Source organism: Sinocyclocheilus anshuiensis, unplaced genomic scaffold, assembly GCF_001515605.1.
Source record: "Sinocyclocheilus anshuiensis isolate Anshui unplaced genomic scaffold, SAMN03320099.WGS_v1.1 scaffold248, whole genome shotgun sequence".
NCBI lineage: Eukaryota > Metazoa > Chordata > Actinopteri > Cypriniformes > Cyprinidae > Sinocyclocheilus > Sinocyclocheilus anshuiensis.
In genome coordinates this window covers 723,147-736,187 of record NW_015555734.1, presented here as the reverse complement: position 1 = coordinate 736,187, position 13,041 = coordinate 723,147, and the positions used below count along the sequence as shown (strand labels likewise).

Below are 13,041 nucleotides of genomic sequence, written 5' to 3'. Positions count from 1 at the left end.
AGTTTCTCTTTCATTACACTACCATTCAAAAGTTTGGGGTCAGTAAGCTTTTTGTAAATAAATTAATATTGATATAAATTTTAAAGGTGACATTAAAGACATTTATATGTTACAAAATATTTCTATTTCAAATGTTCTTTTGAAAAAATTGTTTCCACAAATATATTAAGAAGCTCAACTGTTTTCAACATTGATGATGATAATAAATGTTTCTTGAGCGCCAAATCAGCATATTAGAATGATTTCTGAAGAATCATGTGACACTGAAGACTGGAGTAATGACTGATGAAAATTTAGCTTTAGCATCACAGAAATAAATTAAATTTTAATATACATTAAGATAGAAAACAGTTATTTCAAATATTCCACAATATTACTTTTACTCTACTTTTGATCAAATAAATGCAGACTTGATGCACATATGAGACTTAATTTGATGAGACATATTTGAGTTGATATTGAAGTTATATTGGTCTAAACAGAGTTCAAGTTTTGTTGAGATCTTTGAAACGTAAAAGTTGGCTTATATAAAAGTTGAATATTTGAGTCTCTTTCTCTGGAGAAAGAGAAAGGAAAGAGATTTTGAAAAGATCTTCTTTGTGATTTTTCTTTTCTTATGTGAAATAATCACAAAAATGGGTTAGAAAGAGAAAGAATAAGACTGAGAAGAGAAGGGAAATGAGAAGGAACGGTATGAATAGAGAACTGTTGTTATTGTTATTGTCATAAATGCTTTAAAAGAGTTGGTGGCTACTCCTGCAATGAAGCAATTTAAATTTTCTTGGTGGGAGTTGAGGGGAGTAGGGCAAAAAAGCACATAAAAATAGTATGTCTTCAAAGCGTGCCATTTATTTGCCTGAAAAGCCATTGTGAGGATTGGTGAGGCAAAGAATGAAGAGAAAGAAAACATACCAAGAGTTGAAAGAGAGGAGAATAAGACAAAAGAAAGACGGGTTTGGAAGGAGTGGTTAGACTGAAGGTGGGTAAATGTTCTGCGACTCCCTACCCTGTTATTACGAAGGCCTGTAACAGAGGGATGGGAGGATGGTGAAAGGGAAAGGAAAGGACAGAATGAGTGCGAGAGACAGAACTGAAGTGGCGATGAGGGTGAGAGGTGCTATGGCTTTTCCACGGCCTGTCATTACAAAGGGCTTGAGTCACATTCCTATCCTGTTATAGCACTGACCAAAGGAATAATCACAGACTCACAAATCTTCAAACAGGTATATTCAATGAGACGCTTCAGTTAGTAATACTTGAATCTGCAATGTGCTGTGAGCGCTAGTTTTAGTTGGCATACGCCACGGTGAACTATGTGTGACTCCATCCCAGAAGCTGTACTCACTTGCTCTCCATTTAACCCTCTGTCACACAAACACACACACAAAAACATATTTTTGTTTGAACACACATAGCCTGACCCCCTCCGCCGAAAAACATTCGCTCGCTCTCATAAAAAGTCTGACTACTGGCGAAAGCCACCCAGCAATTCCACCAAAGCCACAGCGGAGCGGCTCCAGAACTGGACTGATCTGGTTCACTGCGTTCTTCCGACACAAAAAGCCTTGTGTATGTGGAAGAGAGAGTGTGTGTGCGGGTAAAAGAATTGTAGAGGCTGAAACCATGAATATTAAGAGGAAGACTGACTGTTCTGGTCGAGTTTTGGGTCAGGTGAGGATTTAGCTTGTTTTTGTCTTTGTCTCCCACTCCATATATCAATCCATTCTTCAATTCTATGTCTTAAAGGGGTCATCGGATGCTCATTTTGCACAAGTTGATATGATTCATTATTACATCCAACAATAAAGCACCTCAATCGCTTAATCGGAGACATCTTGTCTTACCCTGCACCAGAGTCAACACAATGGCGGACTGATGACAGCTCACTCAGGGTGGGTCTAAGGTAAGACACCAGTCCAGTCTGTGCTGAAACACTACTGTCAATCAACTATCGTGGGAGGGGCCTGTACAGAACTACGTCATTCCGACAGGAATCTCAGAACAGCCTGGTTTGAGAAAGGGGATTTTAAAATAAGGATTTAAAAAAAAACACTGGATGGATTTTTATAATTATAGGATGTATGTGTACACACACTTCCAACATACATTTATGTTCAAACAACTTGAAAAGTTAATTTTGCATCCGATGACCCCTTTAAATAAACAGTTCACTCAAAAATGAAAACTTTGTCATCATCTACGTTGTTCCAAACCCACATGATTTCCTTTTCTTTCAATGCAAATCAGGATGTTGTACTTCCTTAAGACTACTGTTTCAATTCTTTTAAGGTCATACGATAGCTTTGAGAGAGAGAAGCAGATCACAAATTACATAATTAATTGAAATCCTGCCATCCGACCTAGTTCTCCTTGGCATATTGATAAGAGAAGTAGTAGTGTCCAGTTTATGAATAACTCATTGTTCTGAACTGGATCTTTTCAATGAAAGTAGTCTGAATGATTCATTTATAAATTGATGTGGTTCTCTTTTTCAACTTACTAAAACAATGATTCTGTCCATTGAATGTCCATTGACCCAAAACTTTTAGACATCAAAAAGTACAAGAGGAGATTGCAAAAGTAATCCATATGAATCAAACAGTTTGTTCTGTTCGATATTGATGAATCAAAACGTGTTCATCATATGAAGCAAATGTGTCTCTTTAGAAGACTTCGGTTAAAGGAATACAATTTGTTGAAAATTTACTTACCTTTAGACCATGCTAGATGTACAGTGGAGATCAAAATTAGAGAACAATCTATTAATACTTTATTATAAAAATTTTTTTAAATATTGTTAATCTTCATCGCTCAAAAATTGAAGGAATATAAGCTGTAGGTATACCAATGTTCTACTAACATGTTTGCCAAAAAATCCAAGGCATTTCAACAAAAACCTTTATTTTGTGGAAAACACGGTGATCAAAATTAGAGAACAGTTACCACTGTAGCACGAAAGATGAATGCAAATAAAATGTTGGAGGATTACAGCTGTCAGGAATGAGTAGGAAGTGTAGATGCCCTTTATTTGAATGACTTCAGCACATCTGTGACCCCCCCAACATGGACACACACAGCACCCCCAACCGAAAACATCTTCCCGCGCCCCTGGCAGGACCTTGATCTTGGTCCACTTCCACTCTCTTCCATAGTTCAGTAAATGTAGTTGGTTTCTTAGCCATAACTTTATCGCCAAGGATTTTCAATTGGGTTTAGATCAGGACTCTGGGCCGGCCATTTCATTATTTCAATGTTCTTGGCTTCAAGGAACTGCTTTACCTGTTTTGCAGTGTACCTGGGCCGGCTATTTCATTATTTCATTGCTCTTAGCTTCAAGGAACTGCTTTACCCGTTTTGCAGTGTGACGGGGAGCATTATCCTGCATGAAAATTGCAGGCTGATTGGGAGATGCTTGCAGGGAAGGCACCACGTGTTGCTGAAGGAGGTTCTGATAAATATTTGCTTTCACCCTGCCATGTAACTGTATAAGAGACCCAACTCCTGCTGCAGAAAACATTCTCCAAACCATGATACTTCCTCCTCCACCTTTCACTGACTTCTTTATGCACTCAGGCTTCAGTCTTTCCCCAGTTTGATGCCGAACAAAAGGTTTCCCATCAGACCCAAATAAATTAAACTTGCTCTCATCACTAAAATGAACTTTGGACCAGTTCTCCTTTATCCACACAACATGCTCCTCAGCAAAGGTGAGCCTATCCTTTTGATTATTTCTGCTGATGAGAGGCTTGGTCACTGCAGAGTGCGATTTCAGTCTGACTTCTATTATACATGCCGAGACAGATCCTTACCCTGTTCATCGATGAACTGGCGAGCAATTCCAGCTGCAGTGTTGAACCGATTCCCCATTGAGAATCTCCGCATTATCCTGTCTTCTCATGCAATTGTCTTACGTGGACTGAATTAGTGTCATTGTAAAGCTGCAATATTCAAGAAATCTCAGATTTGGAATGACCAGCTTCTCTTGCAGTGGCTGAAAGGGTCTTCCCTTTGGCCTTCATCTGGAGAACCTCCTGTCACAGGGTTTCAGTCACTTTAGAGTGGCAATCTCAGTGAAAATTGGAGGAATGCTGCCAGTTAAATAGGGTTTGTCATATAATTAAGGAAATTAGCACCAGGTGCCAGATTAACACCAATAACTTGGAGGTATCTGGAAGTGTTCTTTAAGGGTGTTTTCACACTTGGTCCTTTTCAGGGGTCTGAGTGCGGTTCGCGTGATTTTTGGCCCATATGTGAACACTCCAAATTATCTCAGACCCCTCAGAAGCGAACCGAACCGAGACCATCTCGGGAGGTGGTCTGAGTACGGTTCGCTTTCGGCTAAAGGTACGGTTCGCTAAAAACGTGCATTATCAACACAAATCGGCCCAGGCTCACTTGATTTTTCCATTCGCGAATTCTGTTGTAGTTTGGTCATCGGATGTCTCTGTACAAATCAGCTGTTCATAATGGCTGCTTCTTCTGTCAGATCTCTACAAATTATTAGCTCACAATGTACACTCGTTTATTTTAATTTCAACCGCTTCCAAGAGAAACGCGGCTGTGCACCTTGCCATTTTTTATATACGGTTCTACGAGCACACACATCCCGGCGGGGGTACTAAACTACAGTCTCAGCGTCTATTATGTTTAAAATGTCAAAAACACCAATAGTTCACATAAACACAGTTGGTTTTGTCTCAAGCAAATGTAAACATCTGGGAAAGAAATCACATGTTTATCAATATACTGATCTGTGCTTTACTGTAGTTCTAGTACAACAGCCTGATATGACAATGAGTAGAATCTATATTATTCATACTATGAATAATATTCTGTTTTATTTTTTACATTTGATTGTTCCATACTTGAATGCTGCTTTTAAGGATACCTACTGTACCTGAAAAATTTAAAGCAGTTTAATGTATTTTCTTTTATTTATTTAATTTTTCCTATTTTTTTCCACGTCTTCAATGTGCTATAAAATAAACACGATTACATAAACAAGGAAAACAGTTCAAAATAAATGTGTTTTTTTAACAAAGGTGCACAAAACTTATATTTTTTGTGCAAAAGATAAATTTAGAGAAATATTCCATGTTCAAATGTATAAGCTCATTCAACAGTAGGCTATTTGTAGCAATATTGCTTTACAAAATAATAATATTAAAAACACAACAACAATTATCTTTACAAACAAATCTCTTGGTTAGTGAGGCACATACATTATAAGTGAATAGGATATAATTGTGGAGGCCATAGGGTCAGCCATCAAACTCTGACCTGGACTAGATCCAAAAAGCAACAGTCTGAACACAAAGAGGTATGAGACACCATTACTGCTTAAGTGGACCAAAAAAGGATCTGAGTCCTCTTTCAGGAACAGGGAGAGTGTGAACATAAACAAAACTGGGCCCTTTTTCACTTGGTCCACCTCTTGGTCCACTTAAAGGGGCCTGGGTTCGGTTCTTTTAAAGAGGACCCAAGTGTGAAAACACCCTAATATTGATCAGAGTTCTTTTTCAAATATCTCAGTTTTTTATACTGTGTTTCAGAATACGATTAATTTATGAAATATGCTTAAAACTGCCCTTCTACTCCTGTTAGGATAACTTCAAATAGGACTAAGCAGTGACCTTAAAATGTAGGAAATTGCAGGTTGTTTTCTAATTTTGATCTCCACTGTAGATACTATAGAGTTTGTTTCTTAATCGGTTTTAAGAAATTTAGCATTACAATTTAGCATTACTCACCAATGGATCCTCTGCAGTGAATGGGTGCTGTCAGAATCAAGTGCTTGTGGATTATTGTGATGTTTTTATCAGCTGTTTGAGCTCTCGTTCTGACTTCACCCATTCACTGCAGAGGATCCATTAATGTAATGCTAAATTGCTCCAAATCTGTTCCGATTAAGAAAGAAACTCATCTACTGTACATCTTGGATGGCCTGAGGGTAAGTAAATTTCCAGCAGATTTTATCACAATATGTTTTTCTTGAAAGCTCCAATCCCCATTCATAGTAATTGCATGGAACCGGGCGACTGAGCACATTCCTCTAAATTTCTAATTTTGTATTCTACACAAGAAAGAAAGTGATATATATCTTGTTAAAAATACACACCCATCCAGACAAACACTGACTCTATAACGTGTCATTCCAATCGTGGCCACTGTTTTGCAGGTGGAGACATGCACATAGATGGTGGTCATGACAGATGGTGGTGGTTGGGTGAGACAGAGGAAGGGATCTCATAACCACTCATTCTATCCGCCATACCACAAATAAGTACATGCCTACTCACATATATATATATATATAAACATAAACATGACTGAATAATCCAAATATTGATGTGATGTCAGTACTCAAACATGAGATGTTTTTGGAATCTAAATACAGTCTACAGAATTTCAAATAAAATCTCACCAGGAAGCCATCTGAAGCAGCAGTGGTCAGCGTCATCCCCAAATGAGAGTTTTTAAGATTTCGAGACACATTCTGAAATGCATTTTCACCTATACAGGGAAAAACACAAAAACATGTTGTAAACTACTACTCCATGCACAACACAGTCATTGAATGTAAATTTTCATAGCCTGAGATTTGATCCAATACCTAGGTTAACTTTTGAGCAATTGGAATTTATCTCATCTCCCACAATGCACTTGTAAATATCCCCCTTCCTGTTATTTTGTGGTCCATCCCATGGAGCACCAACCAGAATTCTGTTCATAAAACAATGAGTCACTCAGAATATAAAAAAAACCAAAACATTATGTATTTATAAGCCTGTTTTGCTATAATTTGTGATCACCTGATGACATCTTAATATAATAAAATCTAGTCAGGGTCCATATTTAATATCCAAATGGTATTTATCATCAAGAACTTCTAAATGTGAGTAAAAACTAAAAAAGTACCGAAAAGTACTCACGATTTTTCTCCATTGTTCTCATGCTGTAACACAGAGAAGCCAAACAGAGCATCTTCAGGCCCACTGAAGATCCGTGGCCTCTTCACATCAATATTAAAACACTCACACAGCCCTAAAACAGAGACATATAGTAAAATAATGCATACAGTGGTTAACATAAAAAACAAATATACATACACTACTGTTCAAATGTTTAGGCTTGGTAAGACGTTTTTAATGTTTTTAAAAGTCTCTTACGCTCACCATGGCTGCAAAAACAGAATTATTATGAAATATTATTACAATATAAAATAACAGTTTTCTATTTTCATATATTTTAAAATGTAATCTATTCCTGTAAAGGCAACACTGAATTTTCAGCAGTCATTGTTTCAGTCTTCAGTATCACATGATCCATTAGAAATTATTCTAATATGCTGAATTTGATATGTTTTAGCAATAATATCATTTTAAATATAACAAATAAAATTAAAAGTAAAAAAATGTACAAAATAAAAAATTAAAAGTTAAAATAACAACACAAACCAATGTTCTCAATGTACTACAAACACTACTTTTACAAAAACATTACCATGGTAACCATAGTTTCTACTAAACTGACATAGTTACTGCTGTAAATTGTAAGGGATTATATTGCTTTGTACATTTAATTTCTTCACATTTCTACACACAAATCTTCAATACATTCAAAAAGGATCTATGACGGTCAAAAGTGCTTAGGTGATAAGCATATGCAAAGATAAAGACAAATATCAAGAAGGATTCATATTGGCTTCTCAAGTTTCCAAGATTCTGGAGAAAAAGAGCAGTGAAGAACAGCTGTAGTTGATGAATGAACTGGACGGATGGAGTGACAGACAGACAGAGAGACAGGAAAAGGCCAGAGAAAAAGAGCTTGCAAAAGAGAGAAGGGAAGAGAGGGAAAAGAGAGGGAAGGGTGGCGGTTGTAATAACTAACTACTGAACATAGTGGTTCCCTGTTATGACAAACAGACCTGGCTTTTATTTGACTGAAAGAGAGAGAGAGAAGCTGAAGCAGAAATTCACCGGTGGATTTGTAGCTCATGGCAAATGTAACTCAAAACAACCCCATTGGCCAAAACAGACTTGTGGAACAAAGATGACCAGTCAATCACACTCCCAGTATAATACCAACACTGAAACCTATCTGAGGGGAATTCTCTGTTTAGTGTGATACGGGTTTTGACCCACACGCACACTGGGGTCTCATTCACTGTGGGTGAAGTTGTGCTCTGAGTGGATTTCTTAGGATTGTTTTCCAAGAAAGCAGAGGGGAGGCATTCAGAAAGGGGGCAGGCAGAGAACCAAACCCCACAGACCTCAAAACAGGGTCCCTGCATTTCTCTCTTTCAGTCTCTCACCCTCTCTCTCTCTCTTTCCAGTGGAATGAGAACATGGAGGGGGATCCATATGGATCAAAGAACAAATGGGACATGCTCTGTAATTCATTCCCCCTTCTAAATGTTCACAAAACTTAACCTGTCTTCTCACAATTCTCTTGTGCTCCTATTTCTCCTTTTCCCTGTTTTGCACTCTATCCAAAACAACATGCAGTGCTTTCAAAGTATATGTTGGATCAGTTTGTGTATTCCCAAGGAATCAAACTCATGACCTTTATGTTGATGCTACAATAAGCCACACTTAAGAATGTCTTTGTGTTATGTAACAAAAATACCAAAAAATGTAAAAGTGTCATTTATTTTAACATTTTAAAGGCAAAGCTTTCAACTATATACAGTATATACTATATTTAGGTTAAGTTTTTTTTTAATAAATAAAAGAAAACAAGTAGATAGAATAGAAATAGAATAGAGAGTGCTAGTGATAGAGGATCATTTTTATAATAAATAAAAAGAAAAGTAGGTAGAATAAAAATAGAATAGAGAGTGCTAGTGTGCTAGTGTTAGAGGGTTATATATATATATATATATATAATAAAAGAAAACAAGTAGACAGATTTTTATACATATAATGAGAACAAGCAGCATTGTCTTAATTACATCAGAAATAGAATAGGAAATATCCTAACCGGGGCCTTCGAATATTGTGTTGGACAATGGGGGTCCTTCAAGTCAAAAAGGTTTAGAACCACTGCGTTAGTGGAACATGTCCATAGTTAACTACATCAGCACTTACTCTGCAGGACACTTGTGTGAACTTCATAAATTTAAAACGACACTGAGATGAAAACATGTTTAGGAAAAGTGAAGTTAGTTCTGAGAAGAGTTCAGTCATCAGACCCATTGACATTCAAACATGTTTAAGTGTGATTTAAGCGTCCAAAAGTGGCTTTTCGGGGTAATTTATCTTTGCCAAATTATCCCCATCAAAAATCAGCCTCCAAATACTCCCCTCTTCTCATTCTTCTCATTTACACTTGTTTTGCTCTTATTCATCAATGTTTGGTTCTATCTGTGAAAGAGATGTAAAGGATCTTTGGTCCTCTGTTTCAGCTCTGTGGGTTTTCTTGGTCCATGCCTCCAGGGCTCTGTCATGACAACTGTAAACATTTATGTAGCTTGGTGGTGAACAGTCTGGAAAAGCAGTCCAGATTCTTTCACTCCTTACACACAAAAACACATACACTTAAACATAAATGCATTCCTACACCACATTGAGACATAGTCATTTTCACCCACCACTGGATGGACATCACTTTGAATGAGTCTTATTAGAAATGCAAATGTACAGTTCAGTCATGCCAGCATGACTAATATGTGAACACATATGGGACACATTACTGAGAGAGAACATGTTACTAAGAAACCCACTCAAATGGGAAACAATTTTATCCATGTTAAAAATGGTGCAGTTTAGTTATTCCAACTCTCTTTTCCACGAGCTCTCCCGTTTCTGTAAGCTATTTTTGGGTCAATGAAATATAAGAATGTCTACAATAAAGAAAATTAAAAACCTTTTCAAAATTTAGTTTAAAACATAGGCTCTTAGAAATGTATGAATGGTTTTAAAGAACTTTTATACTTTTTTTGAGAATTTTTCAAAGATTCTAAAGTAACTAAAATTGATGTAAACAACACAATGTCATGGCAATTTGTGTGACTATTTTCTGATTTGGCGAATTGGTGGCTTAATTGTGTTTGAATTTTGTATTAATTCATATGTTTTTCGTCCAATCTGCTTACAGCCCCCTGAAGGTTAGGTTTAGGGGTCGGCTTAGAGATGGACCTTCATGTTTCGTTTTTTTTCTTCTAAAAATCATACGTTTTCATACAACTCAAAAGATATGAATTTGCCACCAGTTCTATTGCCAATAGATACACTTTCACATCGGATGAATCCATAGAGTAAAACAAATTAAATAAATAAATAACATTTTCCTCATGTCTTGAACACGTGTGAGTGTACACATCTTAATCATTATTCTCAAAAATGTTTTTGAATATATATAATTTTTAGAAATATCATGAATGATTAATTAACAAATATATTTATATTGTTTAATATCAATTTTAATAAATATCATTAGGTTTTTGGGGATTCACTTCACATGTAATTTTACAACCTGAACTAACATTATTTGTCATAAAAAAGATCAAATTATCTGTATTTTAAAAGCTTTCTGAATTTCACTTCAGAAAAAATAAACATTAAAAACATGTTCATCATACAAGATGTCTTTCAACTCATTGTATGAATTGCATTTTATTTTATTTTACATTAATATCAAAAATTTATGCCATATTACTGACCCTTCCTGAGTTTAAACAGACTCTCATTCACCCTCACTTTCTGCAATGTTGTGTAAAGCAAATTCCAAGGATTCTCACGTCAGTTTCTTTCAGTCTTCAAGTCACACTTCTATCCAAACAGATTTAATATACTGCATCTGCTACTGATAACCATTTTAGTGGATTTCTTCTGTCTACTAGTTTTCCTTTTCTGCTTCATGTTGTCTTTATTTTTCATGTTATGTCTCAATCCACTCTCCTATAAGTGGTGGGGGCGAATGGTTTGAGAGTGAGAAATGTAGGGAGAAATGGAGGGGGCAAGGGGGTGGAATTCCCAGAGTCCACACCTGTGTTCTCCATCTAAAGCACAGAAGAACATAGCCGAACACAAGAGAGCTTGCTCATCACAAAGCATCTGCAGAATCCATCAGCGGCCACAGCATATATGCTCAAAAACAGACACCAACACCTACAGTAGTGTGGTCAAATATGGTGACCCATACTCAGATTTTGTGCTCTGCATTTAACCCATCCAAGTGCACACACACAGTAGTGAACACACCCACACACACACCCGGCAGCCATATTGCTGCAGCGCCCAGGGAGCAGTTGGGGGTTCGTGCCTTGCTCAAGGGTCTCACCTCAGTCATGGTTTTGAGGGTGGAAGAGAGCGCTGATTATTCACTCCTCCCACCGACAATTCCTGCCGGACCTGAGACTTGAACCCCGCAACCTTCAGGTTACAAGTCAGACTCTCTAACCATTAGGGCATGACTGCATGACTAGTATGCGGTCTAGCTGACACAATGCATACAAACAGCTAGTATGATGAGTGTGTACAGAATGGCTAGTGGCAATAAACTTGACTAGAGTCTGGAAATACTTAAACTGCAACTGCTGTGGTCCATTAAAGCAGTATTTCTAGCGTTTACAGTAATTTGATATGTGATGTTGTATACCTAATAGTGCCATGATAAGTAGGCTACTTTATCTAAAATCTTAGTTTCTGCCAGTGTCGAATTTAAACAAAAGTCTCCCTCACAATCTCCATGTCTTGATGAAGTCAGTTAATAGGGGATATACTGTAACTCTATAATGTAAGTAATTCCAGTAAAAAAGACTACTACAAGGAAAGTGAATATGATTAGATAAAAAGATTTTTATGCTTTACACTTTAATTAAATACAATCAAATCTATTCTTAAACTTAACTGAGCCACATCAGTAATTACTGTACAGTATAACGTAAATCTGTGGTAGAAAAGGACTTAAGCTGAACAAATAAATAATGTCCTTGGGGTCACAGTCGACAGCTTGTGTTACAATAGTGTAAGTGGGGGGATCTTACAGATGACAGCTTTAAATTTTAAACGCCACAAAATATATATTTTAATCAACATCACATGAGAAAGCATACAGCACAAATCAATGCAATTAAACACTCAAACTGGCTAAACTCACCTTTGAGAAGAACAGTGATCTTGAACAACACCAGATACTTGTGACTCTCCATTTGTCATTAAGTGATTGCGTTTCTTTTTCTCCTCCTTCAGTTTGTAATTCTCAGCAGTGGTTGTAAATGTTCTCTCAGGTGGCGATGTGCTTCCTCTCCAGTGGCATAACTCACGCGCTCGTAGTGCGGTACTGTAGCGCACGCGTCGCTCTCACATTCCCTGCGCATGAAAGACATTACTGTATAGTATTCTGGCATGCTCGCAACATTTTACGCGTTTTGGCTCAAAACAAGTAGCCTACTAAAATATTATTTGACTATGTTTCAAATTAGTACACATATATGCGTATATAGGCTACCATGTTTCTACAATTAATAACAACAATGTTCAGTCATAAGTTGCTAATGATTACAAATGATAAATATCGGCATATTACAATGACATATGACCCAAAACTGATACTTTAATGATTCACTATTCACCCTTATGTTATCCAAACCCATATGTTAGCTACTTTTTTTTTGGTGACTTGAATTGTCTTCAGTCCATTCACATCTCTTTTGTGTCTCACGACTTGGTTTGGTAAAACATGCGGGTGTATGACAGAGTTTTTTTTTTTATCACTTTTATATTTCGGGGTAAATACGCAGTTTACTGGTATCTACTTGACAAACCAACAAATTAAACACTAAGGTTAACTTACCGTCTTGTTCCCCACATAAACAGCGTTAATTCAAAATCCAGTTTTGTGCGGCTCCAACACCTGCTGTAGTTAAAAGAGGGCGCGCGTAAATTTAGTCCAGCTTCTGCAAACGAGCGGTTTCAGAAATGAATACATGCGCAAAAATAACTATCAAAATTATTTCCCGGGAATTTTTTTGTCAATGCTGTTCGAGAAGAAACATCTATCCCTTGCATTTGCAATGTGGAAATTGTCTTAAATATT

At 36.9% G+C, this 13,041-nt stretch overlaps 1 protein-coding gene across 1 annotated transcript in view; it reads right to left on the bottom strand.

Moving 5' to 3' along the window:
* Nucleotides 1–13,041, bottom strand: part of LOC107673033 (integrin alpha-10-like) — a 41,878-nt gene extending 28,837 nt beyond the window's left edge. Inside the window, exons 1-5 of the mRNA XM_016466461.1 lie at nucleotides 12,799–13,041; nucleotides 12,103–12,314; nucleotides 6,933–7,044; nucleotides 6,614–6,723; nucleotides 6,425–6,513 (exon numbers count right to left, since the gene is read on the bottom strand). Coding sequence (XP_016321947.1) covers nucleotides 6,425–6,513; nucleotides 6,614–6,723; nucleotides 6,933–7,044; nucleotides 12,103–12,154 — 363 coding nt within the window. The 5' untranslated portion in view covers nucleotides 12,155–12,314; nucleotides 12,799–13,041. The remainder of the gene's footprint in view (nucleotides 1–6,424; nucleotides 6,514–6,613; nucleotides 6,724–6,932; nucleotides 7,045–12,102; nucleotides 12,315–12,798) is intronic.